At 44.2% G+C, this 18,628-nt stretch overlaps 1 protein-coding gene across 1 annotated transcript; it reads left to right on the top strand.

The window, feature by feature from the left end:
• Positions 1-374: 374 nt before the first annotated feature.
• Positions 375-15,557, top strand: LOC146207756 (lysosomal acid lipase/cholesteryl ester hydrolase-like). Its single transcript, XM_084587154.1, has 9 exons — positions 375-528; positions 935-1,163; positions 2,944-3,058; positions 4,341-4,491; positions 6,730-6,825; positions 7,500-7,652; positions 10,963-11,034; positions 12,771-12,839; positions 15,248-15,557. The coding sequence occupies exons 1-9, from the start codon at positions 409-411 to the stop codon at positions 15,536-15,538; spliced, it is 1,296 nt and encodes a 431-aa protein (XP_084443280.1). The 5' UTR covers positions 375-408; the 3' UTR covers positions 15,539-15,557.
• The last annotated feature ends 3,071 nt before the right edge of the window (positions 15,558-18,628 follow it).

The following is an 18,628-nucleotide window of genomic DNA, read 5'->3' on the forward strand; positions in this document are numbered from 1 at the left end:
TTTTGCAGCTGTGGCGAAGACCCTTTGGCATTAAGGCTTTTGACCAAGACAGTACAAGGCAGTTGACAAGGACTTCATGACACCAGGCGGACATCACTGGCACCAAGCGCTTCATTTAGGGACATTTATGCTGCTCTCCTCAGTCACGTCCCAGTTAAAAACGAACATTTGGGGCAGTATACCACGCTTACAGTACCACGATATTTATTTTCTTGTGCACAGTAGTTGAGCCTTCTTCCCAAAGATCTGGAGAGGAACAATATCCTTTACGTCGTCAGCCCCGTTTCCGACGAGCCACACGTCGCTCCAAAGCCTCAATGTTCTTTCTCGTACCATGCGCAGAGCCGTGGACACCTTGAACTAACGTTGCTGAGAAAGTGACGACACGGCCACAACATTTTAAGCCAGATGGTGGCCATCGCCCAGCTCCTGCCCAGTTTCGTCGTGAGCAGCTTGGGCTTGGCCCTTAACCTCACTTCCAACCTCATACCAAATGGCACTAAGGAAGGCGGAACGTGCATCGGAACTGTAAGTCACCCTTTATCGAGGCTCTCGCACAAATTGTCTTACCCGGAAAATTTGATTTAAACTAAACAACGATCATCTCAGCCTATCGAAGTATTTCATGCCTTCTTTGAAAACAACCTGTGCGGCACGTAGGCTACGCTATGCTCGAAAGGCTGCTGTGCTTCCTTCATGATAGTTTACGCACTCCAAATACTGTTAGCTAACGCGTATTTATTTGGCTTTTTCTTTTCTGAGTATCTGAGCTTACGTTTATGACTGACGCGGATGTGCAGCCTGATCATGTTTGACATAAATTACCACGCTATTCCACTAATTTGCAGTACGCCTGTGTGATGATTTTTACTTTTGTGTACTTTTTCTTATTTTCTTTACGACACCCGGCTTTGGCACTTGGCTCGGCGGCCAGGAGTCCCTAATCCGCGAGCAGGGCTACCCCTCGGAGACCCATGAAGTTGCCACTGAGGATGGCTACCTGCTGCAGATGCATCGCATACCTCACGGAAGGTTTGGACCATGTGCACCACGAAACAACTCAGAGGAACCGTGGTGCGGTGTACGCGGTCCAGTGTTCATCATGACAGGCCTTCTAGCAGATTCAGCCTCCTTGGTGCTCGACTTTCCTGGACAGTCACTCGGTACAAGCATTTTCCAGCGTCAGGTTGGAAGAAAATAGTAGAGCATTTTATATATGTAGGCCCTCCTCCCTACGTTTGGGTTTCTCAGTTTCGATGTTGTGAAATATTTAGACACACCTGATAAAGAGGGTTCGACTTAAGTTGAGGACAACCCAGAGGGCTATGGAACGAAAAATGGTAGGGGTAACATTAAGCGATAGGAAGCGTGCAGAGTGGGTCGGAGAAATAACTCAAGTTACCGACATTCTAGTGGAAATTAAGAAGAAGAAATGGGCATGGGCAGGACATGTAGTGCGAAGAGAGGATAACCGATGGTCGCTTAGGGTAACAAACTGGATTCCAAGGGAAGGAAAGCGTAGCAGGGGGCGGCAGAAAGTTAGGTGGGCGGATGAGGTTAAGAAGTTCGCAGGGGTCAAGGGGATGCAGCTAGCACAGAACCGGGTTAATTGGAGAAATATGGGAGAGGCCTTCGCCCTGCAGTGGGCATAGTCAGGATGATGATGATGATGATGATGATGATGATGATGATGATGATGATGATGATGATGATGATGATGATGATAAAGCAGCATGAACCTGCAGAACTGCTGCTATTTTTATCTGGTTCTGTATTAGGTGGAGCTTATCGTGCAGTCCTCGAGTTGCTTAGCTGGTGAAAAGAACTGTGACCATACATCTTTACCTGCGAAAAAGAGCGCTGAAAATATGCTATTGTATGTGGCATGGTACGTATGGCATGGCATGTCATGGTATGGTATGGTGTGGTATGGTATGGTATGGTATGGTATGGTATGGTATGGTATGGTATGGTATGGTATGGTATGGTATGGTAAGGTATGGTATGGTATGGTATGGTATGGTATGGTATGGTATGGTATGGTATGGTATGGTATGGTATGGTATGGTATGGGTACGGTTTGGTTTGGTTTGGTATGGTATGGTATGGTATGGTATTGTATGGTATGGTATGGTATGGTATGGTATGGTATGGTATGGTATGGTATGGTATGGTATGGTATGGTATGGTATGGTATGGTATGGTATGGTATGGTATGGTACGGGGGTTTACCAAGGCGACATCGGGTGCGACGGAAGCCGTAGCCAAGGCCTCCGAAATAATGTCTCCAACTTCGATTTCTTCAGCTCGCACTTACCGGCACGGAGCAAGATGCCTTTGCAGTTTCACCTTTATAGAAATATACCGCGTCCTCGGCTCAGAAGCCAGGCGCCCTAGGTCGAGCGTACCATGAAGGACTTGAAATTTGCTAAAAAAAATGGGACATAAGGAGTCGAAAATTAAACTTAGCGATTCAGCATGCAGTGCAGTTTTCCACACCACCAGGCATATCTTCTATGCACTGGCCCTGCCTCATAAGGCACAAAATGTTCTCCAGCGAAAGCTTTCTGTTTCAGCGTTACCCCATTAATATAGTGCAGACAGTGAAGCATGACACTTGACCATATTGTTTCAGGTAGAAGTGGCACAATGTTCCGCAATTCACGTCTGCTTGTTTTCATACGGTGCTCCCTATAGCAGAAAACTACAATTCCCGCCATTTCCTCACGTATACATTCCGCTTTGGATGTCCAACAGTTGAAAAAGGGTTCTCCAAATCGCGATTCATGGGTCCAAATTACTTCAAAGATTAAAAATAATCCGGTCGTTAAACACTACAGTCACAGATAATGCCAGCCATAGGTTAATCTCCATGCGAACGTTTGTAGCGTTTACTGAGGCTAATATAGTAGAACTGTCATTGTTTTTGAACCCCAATCGCAGGGTTCGTTATGGCTGATAGCGGCTACGACGTCTGGCTCGGCAATACCAGGGGCAGCATTTACGGGAGAAAGCATCGGACGCTGGACGCCAGATCGAGAGCATTCTGGAACTTCACGTGAGAAATCCGATTTTACAGCGCCGCTCTGTGCATTCCTAGTGATGTAGCACACAGTGTGACAACCCCATGCAAAGCGCCGCCCACGCGACTCTGCGCTGTGACGTCACCGCGAGTATGCAGATGTCCAAGGGCACTCCCCGCTTGCTGTTCACGCACCTATTGAGTGCTTCCGATCTACGAGTGCCCCACTGACGTTATTCCAGTTGATAAAAACGGAGCGTTCAGAGGGGGGTTTAAAGAGGTATCTTGAGGGCGAACGGTCACCATGATGACGTCAAGCCGTTCGCGACTTAAAGGAACAAATCGCAAAAGCGTCCATTACAAACACATTGATGACAAAGAATAATTGTCGAATATTTTTTTTTATTCTCGTGCAGCTATCGCTTTTGCAAGAATTACGCCGCAAAAGGAAATCGAATGTTAATAGCGATTTAGCCATTGACAACAACAAACTGCGTATTCGTATGTAATGCACATGCGTCTAGAAAGAATAACGGCGTGATCCCAGAGACGCAACGCGCTATCGCGAGCAAAAGAGGCCCCCCGCACAAGTCGAGGGCCGCGTCGCGCTCCATGGTTCGGAACTTGAAGTTGGGGGAGCGTCTTTCACTGCATAGCAGGCCCAATCTTACCATGCATGGCCTGCCCAACGATGTCCACGTCAAGCATTTGTACCTAAATTCTTGTAACACACTTTTGTACGTCGGACATGTCCTATCCCTGGCCGGCATTACAGCTGTCGCTTCGCTGGCCATTGTGAGTGGCGACCCCTTTGCAGCTGTCCAAAGGTGATGCAGACCGACTTACGTGCAGTGGATACATTTTGTTCAGCCCTAGGCCCGTATTTCATAGCTCATTTTGCGAATAGACTTAACCATATGTTATTGGTTGGTGCATTTAAGTTACGTTTGATAGTTCTTGGGCGAGAGTAAGTAAGAGAGCACACTGTAAATTCACAATTCTGTAGAGATGCACTGCATGGCCTGAATCCTGTAGCAGTGGCTCTGCGGTATAGCGCTCTTTAACTGAGCACAAAGTCACGGGTTCGACGTCCAACGTCGGTAAATGAGCTTTCTATGACGGCACAGTGCAGAAAGCGTTTGTGTGGTGAGATTTCAGCGCACGTTAAAGTATCAGCTGCGCTGTCGGCTTTAATTGTCGTGAGGCGTCACCATAGCCCACAGTGCAGTTGAGACACTTAAAAGGTGTTTGACTAATTGCCGACCTGAATTCAGTTAAGTTGCATTATTTTATATCTTGTACTGTGCCCTTCCGTTAGGTTCCACGAGCACGCACTGTACGACATACCAGCTCAGATAGACTACGTCTTGGCGAATACGAGGCAGAGTCAGCTCCTGTACATGGGCATCTCCCAAGGAACGCTCAGCTTCTTCGCCATGATGTCCGAGAAGCCCGAATACAACGCCAAGGTAAGAAGCTTAATGACAGACTAGCAAACCACACTCGTGATACTGCTCACACGCACTGAGTGCGCGTTTCTTACGTTTACGACTGCGGCTCCTGATTTTTACAACGTTACACAGCAAATGCAACATAGAATATCCATAGCTGTTTTAGGATTCAGGGTAGAACGAAAGAAAGAAGATGGCTACACAGTATGAAAGAGCACTGAACAAAAGTTGAGCGGAAGCTTCAGTTCGCAAGCCTAGCCAACGTTTCGACAAGGGGACTTGTCTTCGTCTGGACAGCGCGACCGTCACTGGCGAGCGTTTTGTGGTATTCTGCAGCGCATTCTTGAATTCATTGCCGATACCACTGCCCAGATATGATTCTTGTTCACTTTAAGTTTGTGATGCCTAGGTCACTTACAAGTCCTGTAATTTGTCAGTCTGCAAACGCCAAATACAGTCAGGAATCAAAGAACACTCCTAATGAGGGGATTACAATTCTTGTAAACGTGACAGCGAACACCCTGTCTGCGTACTCACTTCAAAATATATATTTTAGGACGGACCCCAACAAACAGTGAATTGCTGTTAAGAAGAACTTGGTTTTTGTTTTGCTTTTTTAATCGTTGAAAATGTTGCTTTTATCTCACGCGTCAAGCTCTTTCAGGCTTGCACAATATAAAGGGAAGACAAAGCGGCAGTTATTCGGCTTCTCGCCAAAGGTCGAGTACCTATGCTGGAAGGTTACGAAGAGCTTATAGAATGCGTTAATGCCTAAGACACCACTTTAGCCGGCTGAAAATTCTGCCGCACCAGTCATATGGGGTATGGACCAAGATTGCCTGTTAAGTCTTCTTGATAGTGCCCTCCTACCACGTACTGGCTACTATTCACTAGTGTATGGTTTCGTTGCCGAAGTCCGTCTTAAAGATTCTTGATTCAGTGTATCGCTTCGGGCTTTGACCGGCCCGAAACTAGCTGACTGCTATACTATTCGTCAATGCAATATGATGGTCACTCGTGCGACGAATGAAATTCCCAGTCGGAAAAAACTACAGAAAATTTTCTGATGTTACGACAGAATTTCTGTGCGGTTTTTGACGGGAAACCTGTTGTGACAACAGAACATTCTGTAGTCACATCAGAAATTTCTGTAGTTACAACAGAAAAGTGCGACAGACAACAGAAATATACTACAGAAAAACTACAGAACTACAGAAAAGTAATACGCTACTACAGAAAAATCTGATGGTTACAACAGAACTACAGGATATTTTGTCGTATTTTTGACCCAGTTCTGTCGTTTTTTTTTTCGACTGGGAAGTTCACGAGAGTTACGTATGCATAACGGTATTATCCCATGTGTAGTATCTACACGGCAAACATTTGCGTGCCACAACCAGCACACGATGTTCTCAACACGGTCAGTCCCTCTCTCATGGCTGAAGAGATGGCTTGGATGTTATCTTAGTCGTCTGGCGCCTGGTTGCCCTTCCCAGACAAGGACTTTCGCTAAGGTTTTCTGCTACAATCTTTAAACAACAATGATAGTTCACTAATCGTTTGGGCCCCATAGCTGTGGTATTATTTAATAAATCCATCGCATATATTGTGCCTACGATATCCCATGAATAGCACACATACTCGGAACTTTTAGGCCCTACGTATGTCATTTCGTTTTATTACACTTTTGAAAAATCTCAGCCACAGCAATTGTATAGATGTGAGCCAATAGTGCAAAAATGTATATCACCGCGGTAGAATGCACACGTATGATCTGTACAAGTTGAGAGCAGACAATGACCAGTATGGAAGTGTTTCAACCGTGTTGGAGAAGTGTCTAGGTGTAGCTGACTTTTGTTTCAAAGCACGTAATTTTTTAAGGACTTAATCTTAGAGAATCTTTACTTCATGGTACCACCAGTCAACACAGTCAACACAGTGGCCTATGAAGCAACTTTTGTAAACTTTGAAAAATTACGAGAGATAAAATCGTCGTTTCAGTAAGGGCCTAGTTTTCGACATAATCAAGCACAAAAGAAAATTCCTTTCTCTTCAGCAAGAAGACATCTTGTTATAAACACCGTAAATCACTGGGAAGAAAACTTTGATTTGTGGAATGGTTACTCATCAGAGAACATGACATTTTCTCGGGCTTTATTTGCAAGACTGGTTAGTGACGTGTGGCGGCTATTTTATGATGTAATCTGTTCTTTTTCACAGCCGTTGCTTTATTTCATTCACTGCCGCCATGTGCAGGTGAAAGCGTTCGCCGGCCTGGCTCCCTTCTACAAGCTGGCTCATATTAAGGTGCCACCACTCGCCATATTTGGTCCGTACGCTGAGACTGCTCTGGTGAGTATTGTCTTTGTGCCTGTCCCACGTCGGGTATGCAGAAAGTGAAGTGAAATGAGAATGAAGTTACACTGACGCTCATATCGCGACGCCCACAAGTGAAGAAAAGTAGCACAGCTCGCTCGTTTGTTTTGCTCAGCCACAAGGTTTCAAACCCGGTAATCTGAAGCGGCACTTTTGAATCCTTCGTGTTATGGTAACAAGCGCTTGATTTATGTCTATTCAAATCATAAGGTTCTCAGAGATCTCACACAGCTTGGAATGAATTACAGGGCTAAGTTCTCTGCCCTGAATTTGTGCCAAGCTGTGCTGACAAATCTGGTGAATTGAAAAGAAGTTTTGCGAGACCGCCAATGACTGAGAGCAGTGATTGCATATTATAGTGTCCGCATTGCCAGAGCACAGTTCTTAGAGTGTGCTGGCTTTCGATCCCCTGGTGGCGTCAATTACGCGCGCCGTTGTTGTTGCCACGTGACCAACAGATCGACTATTTGTTTTCACCATGCGTATCGTGCGGAAAGAACACATTAGCGGCTCTTTTCTTTAACGGAACTGAACGTTTCTTCGCATTGTCGTGTAAAATATAAGTTGAAACTATTTCAAACAAATATTGCGAATAATACTCGCTCTGCGCATGCTCCATCAAGCTGCTACCGCACTCATCTCTTTCCCAGCGCCTCGCTGAGGCTGTCGGACGCTACGAGGTGCTAGCCAAGGACTTCACGCTCACGAGCCTCGTGAGGGTGCTGTGCGGTCGCCTAGCGACGCGCGTGTGCACCTTCCTCGGGGACAAGCTCAATAACCTGGGCAGCCGATACATCAACCAGGTGGGCCTGTCTGCTTCTACATGACTTGCTACTTAGTCAAAATTTTGGGGGGGAAGGTGCGCCCCCGTCATTCGAAAGACAGCGCTCCCGTATATGCTTACGCGGGGAAAGCTGAAGGGCAATAACCTGTGACTAAGCCAACGGCCCTCTTCGATAACTTTGGAATCGGACCCAGCAGCAAATCTTTTTTTTTGTTTTTTGTTGCTATCATGACTTGAGGACAATAGGAAAAGTAATCTTTTGGGCGGCATTTTCAATTCAGTCCATATAATTTCTTTTTTTTCTGGTTGAGGCTCGCTGTGCTACTTTAAACTTGAGTCCGTTTCAAGATCGGGTCATATTGACACGGTGCAGTCTGTCTTCCCTCTGCGCTGATCGCGAGCGTGTGCCTCCTAGAAGCGAAGAAACCGAAGTTCTCCTATTGAAGCGGGCCTGCTAGTTTTCTGCCGCTCTGTGCACCGTGACTTCTGTGACTCCTGTGTCCCGCGATGACTTCTGACCAGACTTCACACTGTGACAATAATATGCAACCATCTTGCTATAGACTAACACCGATCTGTGACGTAAGCACGATGCGGTGGCGCTTCTGTCGCCAGGCTGGGAAAGCTTTCTTTGATAACTCAAGAGGCTGTGCCCTATTTTTTTAATCTAGATCAGGGTGCCTTAGAACACGCAGCTACAAAAATAAATTTAACAATGAAGATGACACATGTGCTGTATGTGGTAACTCCAGTGAAACAGTTGACCATATTATACTCGAATGTAATTGGTATCCATCCGGAAGTTGATGCAGGCGCAGTCACTATTCCTGGAGCTCTGGGGTTTAGAGATACCAGTGGCCGGAGGAATAAACTGGCGGTGGAAGCTAGCAAAAAACGACTGGAAGATTGGTGGCTTAAAAGCAGAGCAGTGACATAAAGTTAGTAATGTAGAAACAAAAATTTAATAAATAGAGAGATGGTATATATAGTTAACCAATCTAAAACAATAATTAAGATATAGGGAGAAAAATGAACATGGTAGCTACTGCTACCACCCCGTTTCAAAGGGGACGCTCCTATATTCCATCCAATCATCCATGGGCCGGTTGGGGGGTGAAAACTAGGCTTAGCGCCCATAGGAATATATGAACCCGAAAAATTTAAAAGCAATTTTCTAATTTCATGGCGCACCTATGATCTCGTTATTCGGTACAGAGCAACCATGAACATCCTAGAACAGAGTATGAAATCTCATTAACGAGGCGAAGTATTTTTAAAATACCGTGAAACGTATGCGGGTGCGAGTTGAGAGGGCGACCCATAGAAACACATGTAAACACAACTTACCGCAACATTTTACTCGGTTCAGCAGCGTTAAACCCTTCTCATTTTTTTGGTTAACGTCTTTTATCGCACCCCGACATGATGTTCCATGGCACACTACATTCCCTTGCAAGTACTGCAAGTCTGACGACTTGCGGGATCGTTCACAGCACGACAAACTGACCGCGCACAGTTGCAGACGGCGATGCACCACCGGCGATGTTGCTAGTAGACGCTCCGGAGTTGGAGGCGGCCGCGCTGGGTATCGCCAACTGCGCTGTTGTCTGCTGCAATGCGCGAATCTCGTTCGGTCCATATTGTCGTATGGCGCTTTACAACTGCTTTTTAAATGTAATTGTGTCTAGGATATATCACTTGAGGGACAGTATTATCAAGCTAATTTATTCCATGGCGCAGCATATCAAGCTGTAAACAAAACTACGTGATTCGCTACATGAGCGTTTTGGAAGTGTCTTTATCTCACAACATAGATTATTCGGGGAGTTTTAAAAGCAGACCACCTCCGCAATGACGCAGCATACTTATTCAAAGCGCTGACCAATGTTTAACGACCAACCACCTCTTCTGGTGCTCTGCGAAACGAGAAAAAATGTAGCGGTAAGTTACGTTTACTTGTGTTTGTATAGGTCGCCCTCCCAACGCGCACCCCCATACGTTTCGCGGTGTTTCAACAATATAACAGTATACTGTCATGACAACAGTAAAAACAAAAAAAAAAACAACGTTTGCCTTGCACTCATAGACTGGTCGCTCCATATATATATATATATATATATATATATATATATATATATATATATATATATATATAAATACGTCTTCATATGACTGCAGGGAATCGGAAGGAGAGGCTCCAACGCCGATGTCTGTCTATATAGGATCAAGAAGTTGCGTCACACGGCCTTACCCACGAGCTCCGCGTAGTGACGAGCAACGTCTGGCCGTTCACTGGGGATTTGCGACGCTTCCCGATCGCGGTGACATGGCGCGGTAACTGGCAACGGGGGGAACGGAGTTGGTGGCTGGACTTCTGGCAGCAGACATTTTGCGGCTCACACAACTAGCGGTCTCCGCCAGCCCTTCGCCTGTCACTCTGAGAGGCGAACCATTGGTTGCCGTTTTTGGTATTGATGTCATTATATATATATATATATATACGTCTTCATATGACTGCAGGGAATCGGAAGGAGAGGCTCCAACGCCGATGTCTGTCTATATAGGATCAAGAAGTTGCGTCACACGGCCTTACCCACGAGCTCCGCGTAGTGACGAGCAACGTCTGGCCGTTCACTGGGGATTTGCGACGCTTCCCGATCGCGGTGACATGGCGCGGTAACTGGCAACGGGGGGAACGGAGTTGGTGGCTGGACTTCTGGCAGCAGACATTTTGCGGCTCACACAACTAGCGGTCTCCGCCAGCCCTTCGCCTGTCACTCTGAGAGGCGAACCATTGGTTGCCGTTTTTGGTATTGATGTCATCATCCAGAATCGGCGAACAGAGTATATAGATAGCAGAGCTGGGAAACTGGCTTTCGAAGAGGAGCATGATATAGCTTTGATACCTTTCCGACCCGCGCATCGCTGTAGTATTTTGCAGATACTATCTCCAATACCTCATCGAATCTTTTGTGCTTGTTTGTTTAAAATGCCATACCCTGATCAGTGTCCCTTTAAGGGCGCCAGAAAACAGGACGAAAACATGAAAGAAAACGAGAAGATGACGCAATGATGCACCTAATGTCTCAGTTGGGATTCCGTCCTGTTATTTAAATGGCGCCTTTAAAGTAAGGAATGTGGTCATTTTCATTTTTATTTAAAATTAGACCGCAGTTATTCCAGTGCTCATCTGTAACCTCTAAGAAATGGTCAAAAATAAAGGACGTTAAAACAAATATATTGATGTTCGACCAAAGCAAGATTGTCGTCCGATGGTACATGGCTGTTCAGTGCTTTGAGTTTGTTCCTCCATTTTCTTGCAACACCAGACCCGGATACCTACCTACTTGTGCCATTTTCCTGCGGGTACTTCGATGAAAAATGTCATTCATTTTGGACAGGTGAGTTTCTATATTTTATTATTGCCGTTCTTATTGCTGCTGCTGATGGAATTGCTACCTATTCTAGTGCACAGCGACTAGAAACTATTCTGGTACGGCATTCAGTGCACTCTGGCAGAAAAGTAGTCAAATAAAAATCACCTAAAGGCTGTTAACCGAACATCTACATTAATGACAATAAAGTTTGTGGAACAGTATTTTAATTGTCTTAACGTAAGAGCCACAACAATGTTTCGAATAAATTTAGATGCAAAGATACAAAGTATCTGTTAGGTGGCATTACATGGGTGCGTGCAATCAAGTTAGGCTCGAAGATGGCGCCACAACCAGTACATATACCAATTTGGTCGTCATTGTGGTAGAAAACAAAGGCATATATGTCCGTACACCAAATCATTCCAACTGTAAGTTTATTTTCAAGAAATAATGAGCACTTCTTGCCTTTCCTTGCGTTTTCAAGATGTCAGAACTGATCAATGCGCAACGCTTGCTTTGCAACAAGCTTGTTCTATGCGAACATATTCACTCTAAAAGAACAGATAGATTTAGCCTGCCGGAGACGTACTACCCTGCACGCGCTTATTGGCAGAGGTGGAGGCAATCACGGCCACTGCGCATTTATAAGAGAGGTCCGGTAAACCGGCATACGTCTACGTCAGTGCGTGTCCGGCAAGCTAAATCTTTCCAATCTCTGAGAGTGAATAGGATGTGCTCCATACGGGGTGCTCCCCTGAAACCAAGCAGGAAACTTCAAACCCCAAGTTCATGTTCCAGCGGGGATCTCCGTCGAAATATTAAAGGTAATCAGATACAACAAATTCCTTGGTGAACAACTATAAATGGAGGCCTAGGTAGCACTGAACATTAGAATGATGTAATAAAATCGTTGTATAAGTTGCTGTATTAGGAACGTTACACTAATTTTATAACTTTCAAGCTAAAGTCCCTGTTAAAGTGAAGTCCAAGATTCGACGAGGGAAATTCATATTTATTTACTTGGAATACTTGCGTCCCCGCAGAGGTCTTTACATGAGTGGGTTCGCAGATGCCGACAATAGACATTTCGATTTAGCAACAAAAAGCATACACTCGCCAAAGTTGAAAAACGGACGAAGATTGATTTGTGTTTCGGCGCAATGGGCAATAGTGAAACGAAGCACAGAAAGGTTAGCTGTTTCGAGGCTAATATTTTTTTTAAGGAACGGATGTATATCTCTGGAGGATTGCGTCGTGTCCGGTTTGCGTGTCCTATGTGGCGTTGATCGAAAGTACAGTGATTCCATGAGTAAGCGTTTCGGTATTGATGTTTCCTTGCCAATAACGCGTGCCGTCTCAACCGATGGCATGACCAGTGTCTTGGCAATGCTATGCTAAAGCGTTCGAGCGGGTTCTGCCTTGGGCGACGTGATTTTAGCGTTGCGTGAGCCTTGTCTTGAATTTTCATCTTTCACCGATGTAGGCAGCGTCACAATCCCAACTTGTAGGCAGCCCAGGATAGATAGCTGTAGAAGTTCTTCACTCGCAAGAGAGGTTATCGAAACCCTCTCCACCTGCCCTCTCTCTCCCCTCCCGAAAGAAAATCGTAAGGACAGGTCGAATGCGTAAAAAAGGCTTATTTAACGAAAATAGAAAATATTACCCTTCAGAGACAATCGTTTAAATTTACAAGTCATAATCTGTATAACTGCTATCATTTTTCTACTCATTGCCTTTTTTTGCCTCGAATTGTTACGCAGCTCGTGAAGTCCAAAAGGCCTGTGAAGTTCGACTATGGGTCTTCAAAAAACTACGAAGTCTATGGGCAGGTGAGTGAATACTATCACTATATGCTATTGCATGCATACTTCTCTGTCATTGGCTTAGACGTGACCACTTTCAGCTACATCTTGTCTGGAAAAGCTTTTTCTGTCCTATTGACTCCATGACAACATATCTTCCATAGGAGCGTTGACTGGGTCGATCGCTATATTGTTAGTGCCTGCTGGTAATTTCCCACGAGGTCCTTTTTGAACCAATGTAAAATTCTTACTCGGCTGCGATTCCAATGTATAACCTGCAGTATACTAGCCAGAAACCGGGCCAACGATCTTGGAGAATTTTGAAGCGAGAAATAAATGTGCGAACAAACAAACACAGGGACGAGTTCTGCCCTTCATGCTAGCCGGTCCTGCCATTCGGGATAGCTTGCACGAGCAAGTACTTCGCTCGCTCAAAACATTAATTAAAGCTACTGTGGGCTACGGAAGATATTCTGGGATGTACGTTGTTTTAATTGTTCCTTTTACGCAGAGTGCAGAAAGGAAAATGTTAAGAAAGGTTCGTAAGATGCGGGTTTTTTATGTGCGTGTATTTTTCAAAGAACTGAAAAGCGCTGTCCCAACAAAGGCGGTGCAGTACGTATACATCAACAGTGCAACCAAATAAATTAGAGCACCGGATTAGCTCTGATAAATCCTATAAAATTTAAGGTTAAGTTTCCAATGATTCCTCTAACGATAGAGTCTAGAATACGAGTATTGTTCGAATATCATTTCGAGCTGATACCAAGAAATTTCGGATATTTTCTAATTTTTTATACATTATAAAAATTCAGGACAAAATCAATACCCTGCAAGTCTGCTAATTTTCTAAAGCCTGCTATATTGGTTTTCTATGACACTGACCTATTTGCCATGATTGCAAGAGCGAAATTATGCTATGAATCTTAACCTTAGATCATTTGCATCAACATCTTCGTAAAAGTATCTCCCAATATTTCACAGTTGCCTCAAATTACATTCAAAAGCATGCCCGTTGGATTTCGATGCCATTTTTAACTACTAGCTTGTTTAACTACCATAATTTTAACTCGGAGTTGGCCGCGATTATCACGTGGTTCCGAAGAAGACTCATAACCCGATGCATAACTGTATATATATATATATATTGTAAGGTAACGCGAAGGTCGGACTTGGGGAATCAGGCTTTATTGCAGACCTGAAGCCTTGGTCGCACACTGCAGCCAAACACACTCCGCGATGACGATGGGTATCTACAAGAGGGAGCAGGATGAAGATGAAGCAGCACTACGGTGGCTGCAGCACGTTCAGCCGTGTGGAAGAAGAAGCGCCACACAGTGCTCACAATATATATATATATATATATATATATATATATATATATATATATATATATATATATATATATATATATATATATATATGAAGGAAAGAAGCCAACAGTCGGCGAGGCCGAGGAAAGCGTTGGGGATGGTACTTTATGTCTTTTTTTTATTGTTTACTTGGATAATCACAGAAATTAGTAACGTAATCTGTTAATGGGAAAGATAATTAGACACAAAGTAGAAGAAAAAACAACGTGCCGATGGTGGGATCCGAACCCACGACCTCCGAATAAATATATATATGTATATGGATCGAAGTTATGCATATATGCATAACTGTATCCGATCCATATTCCGTATTCCGTATTCGATCCGTATCCGTATTCGATCCATATATATATATATATATATATATATATATATATATATATATATATATATATATATATATATATATATCTCACAGGCTCAGTTTTGCAGCGCGGCAAGATATTTCCTAAAGTTCAAATTTTTAGCTTTCTGCGCCAAAGTACAACTTCCAGACGAAAAAAAGTACAGAACTGCACAAAAAATATGACATAATATTCTTTACGTCGTAAACGTTAGAATTGGCAGAATTTCTATAGCTCTGTAGTACTTGCCAGTGGCACTTTGATATTTTCTGTAGTACTTTTATGTTGTCTGTAGTTATGTAGTACCTTTCTGTTGCAACTACAGAGAATTCTGATGCTATTACAGAAATTTCTGTCACAACAGGCTAACTGTCAAAACCGCACAAAAATTCGGTCATGACCGCAGAAAATTTTCTGTAGCCTTTTTTTCAACTGGATGGGAGGCATAAAAGGCTTAATTCGGGCACAGAATTAGAAATATGTATGTACACAATCTAGTTGTCGAAGCATTGTGAAAATATTGGCGCCTCTCGACTGAACAGCGTTTGTGCACAGATTAAATGGTGGTGTTGGCACGAAGGCAACCTGATTCCGTTCTTGTGCCAGCTTCCCAGAACTGTCTACTAATGCACATGGTCAATGCAGAGGATCCGCTTTATAGAAAGGTCTAATAATGCTACGTTTCCTCTCCCATTCCAAACGGCGGGCTCATCCCTAGCGCTCCCCGCCCGAGTACAACCTGTCACGTGTGGAGACCAACGTGGGCCTGTTCTGGAGCAAAGGCGACGAGTTCGTCACCCCAAGTGACGTCGAAGAGTTGCGCTACGCCCTGGGTTCAAGGGTCAGAAGAGAGGTGTTTATCGGTGACCCCTTCTACACGCACGTGCACTTCGTCATCAGCCTCGTGAATCGGAAATACTTGTTCAAGGGACTGCTGAACTTCCTAGCCGGGTATCCGCTCCAGCAGCCGCAGCCGACTGAGGCCGAAACTATAGCAAACACGCTCTAACGTCACGCCATAAATAGTAGACAATAAAAAAAAATTTATTTTCATAATGGTGAGTCTGTTTCTCGGTGAATCCCAATTGAAACCGGTTTGCCGAGTTCCCGTGGCTTTCTTTTGCCCGCAAAAATCCTTTTCAACTAAGCGGGCATATATGCTGCCGACTCGGACTGGGAGAGGCAGAATAAGGTATTTCAACTATAAAGGACAATATATGCAAATCCTATTACAGCATGCACACTTAAACAAAAGGTGTTTCATGAAGCTGAGACATCACGCGTCTTACAGGTAGTGCGTAATCAGGATCACGGCCAGACTTGACAGTGGCGGCGCACGCTTTGGTGCGTGCCGCCGCCGCTCGAGTCCGGCCACTGTCCCGGCTTTCAGTTTTGAGTAACGCTGGTCCCGCGGTCGAAACGTCAATAAATATTTTCACACACAATCTTGTATTGTTCTATAAGGTGCCGAGACCTTTATCAGGTGCTCGGTTACCTTAAGACCCTTCCCCATCTTAAAAAGAAAGAAAGAATGAAAGGAAGGAGGAGAAAGGAAGGCCGAAACCAGTACCGACATTAGGGGTAGGCGGCTAGTATGGTTGCACAGGGCACCATCGGGAAGGGGCGCCGATCAGGCTTGTGAATGTCTCCATATCTTCACAATTCTGTATATTCCCCGCCCCTTCACTGCCCGCCAAAAATTGCGAATGAGCGTTTCCACAGGCGTCCAGCACGTGGCTAGCTGGCACTATAGACCTTTTCACGACCCTTGAAGAAACCGGTTTGACTGGGCTGAGAACCAGGTTTGTTGGAGAATCCGCAGCTTTTTCCTGTGTTATGAGCACAGCCCAGTCTCCAATATGGCAGCGCCCTTTGGCCAATTTTGAAAAGATCTATATATCACAGAACGCCGTTAATACGCCGCACTCTTTGCATCTCGCAGGTTTTGTAAGGATAGGTAAATAGGTAAAATGATGTGTGTAAATGGTATGGTCGTAAACATGCCAAACTGGTGATTTCCGACAGGAACTGCATGGTACACCTTGCATATTGCAAGCTTCTATTTAGGTATTGCCTTTTAGAAACTTATTTCCTTTAACGTCATGTTTACAGTTATAATTCATAACATACAGTAATTTCCTTTTTAGCTCACTTCATCACCACATGACGCATAATCAGGGCCCTTTTCGCTCTCTAAAATACGAATTCCACAATTTCTCTTTGGGCGGTACCAATTTTGTTCTTTATTCACTACCTCGTGTGCATTTGAAGGTAACAACGAACGGAATAATAAGTTAACCAAATAACTGAATTAAGTTGATACTTCTTTTTTTTTTTTTTTACCCCCCAATACATTCGTTCGTTACGGGGAATTTGCAATACGCCGGCACAGGTCCTCGGGCACAAACTGCAATGCTATCTGATGCTCCTTCTCTTTTTTGTTCTGGTGCCTACTTTTGTCACAGCTTTGGAATAATTCAGTGGACCGACTCAGCTGAATAACCAGAGTGCTCTATTTTTGTGACCTTTCTTAACTAAACATATAGTCATGATTGGCCCTTTCACTGATAAGGCCCAGATGATTATGCTTGTCATTAATTTTCTTCCAGTGACCACAGAGTTTCCTAGTATGTGCCTGCGTCGCTTTGATGCCCGTCCTGTCAGGACTTTAGCTATTGTTAGTTTCTTTTATGTTTAAGTTGCGTAGTCACCACATGCACTTCGTTCTTGCACAAAAACGTATTGAAGAAACAAATATGGCAGTTTCGATTAATGCAAACTATACTGACTTTTCAGTGGCAAGCCTTATTGCTTTTGTATATTTTAAATGGTAATACCCGCCTACAAGTTGAGGAAGTTGAGGACAACGCAGAGGGCTATGGAACAAAAAATGGTAGGGGCAACGTAAAGAGATAGGAAGCGTGTAGAGTGGGTCAGAGAAATAACTCAAGTTACTGACATTCTAGTGAACATCAAGAAGAAGAAATGGGCATGGGCAGGACATGCATAGTGCGAAGAGAGGATAACCGATGGTCGCTTAGGGTAACAAACTGGATTTCAATTCGAAAGGAAAGCATAATAGGGGTCGGTAGAACGTTAAGTGGGCGGATGAGGCTAACAAACTCCCAGGGGTGAAGTAGATGCAGCTAGCACAGGACCGGATTAATTGGAGAAACATAGGAGAGGACTTCGCCCTGCAGTGGGTATAGTCAGGCTGATGCCTACACAAAGGTAGTGGTTGATCACCTCTTGGGGAGCCTTGGTGGTGACCATCTTTCGCACTATTAATTGACTGCATCCTCTCAAGCTTCAACCATGCATCTAAATCAGAGATTCAGTAATGCAGTTCGAAGACACGTGATAAAAATATTTTCCCGCTTTATTTTCCAGAAACTATATTTTAAAAAGGAGGAAAAAAGTAGATTGCGCACAGCTAATCTACAACCTGTCTATTTTTTTTCTTTTTAACGCCAAAATGAATAATTATTTTATAATTGCATCATTAAAGTCCCAGCAATTGTCCAGATTGAGAACATACGCAAGGCTTCTCGTCAATATATCTAACGGACATTCATTTGCATTAGTCTCCCCAATTCATTGCTCAACCCTCCGGTGCGCGACCGGACGCACACGCTCCCCTTGTAACCCGTCGAGTATCTATAAGCGTCCACATTCCAAATTCAGATCAATTTCTTTCACAGGCCGCAGAAGACGGGGAACCTGAGATACGCGACACATAACCGAACTCAAATGCTGAATGGAGCAAATTATTTTTTGCCACACACGTAAAGATGTTTACAAAAATGCACCACGGACAAAAAACAGCGAAAAATTGTAATAATCAAGCCAACGATTAAACTACACGCTTCGACATACTTCGAAACATGAAAAGCAAAGTCAGTAATTCGAAAATTAGGATGGGAGAGTACCGTTCGAAGGCATATTATCGCGATCAGACAGCGAAACCAAAGCTCACGGTCAAGAATGAGTCGCATTGCAAACTAAATAATTATGCCAGGAAAGATTAGTTTTTTAAGGTTATCCTAAATGGCAGAAACTAAAAAACAAGAGCTTTCCCCTTATTTTTGGTATTTTTATT

This window comes from Amblyomma maculatum, chromosome 1, assembly GCF_055883805.1.
Source record: "Amblyomma maculatum isolate TAMU_Amacu chromosome 1, ASM5588380v1, whole genome shotgun sequence".
Classification (NCBI taxonomy): domain Eukaryota; kingdom Metazoa; phylum Arthropoda; class Arachnida; order Ixodida; family Ixodidae; genus Amblyomma; species Amblyomma maculatum.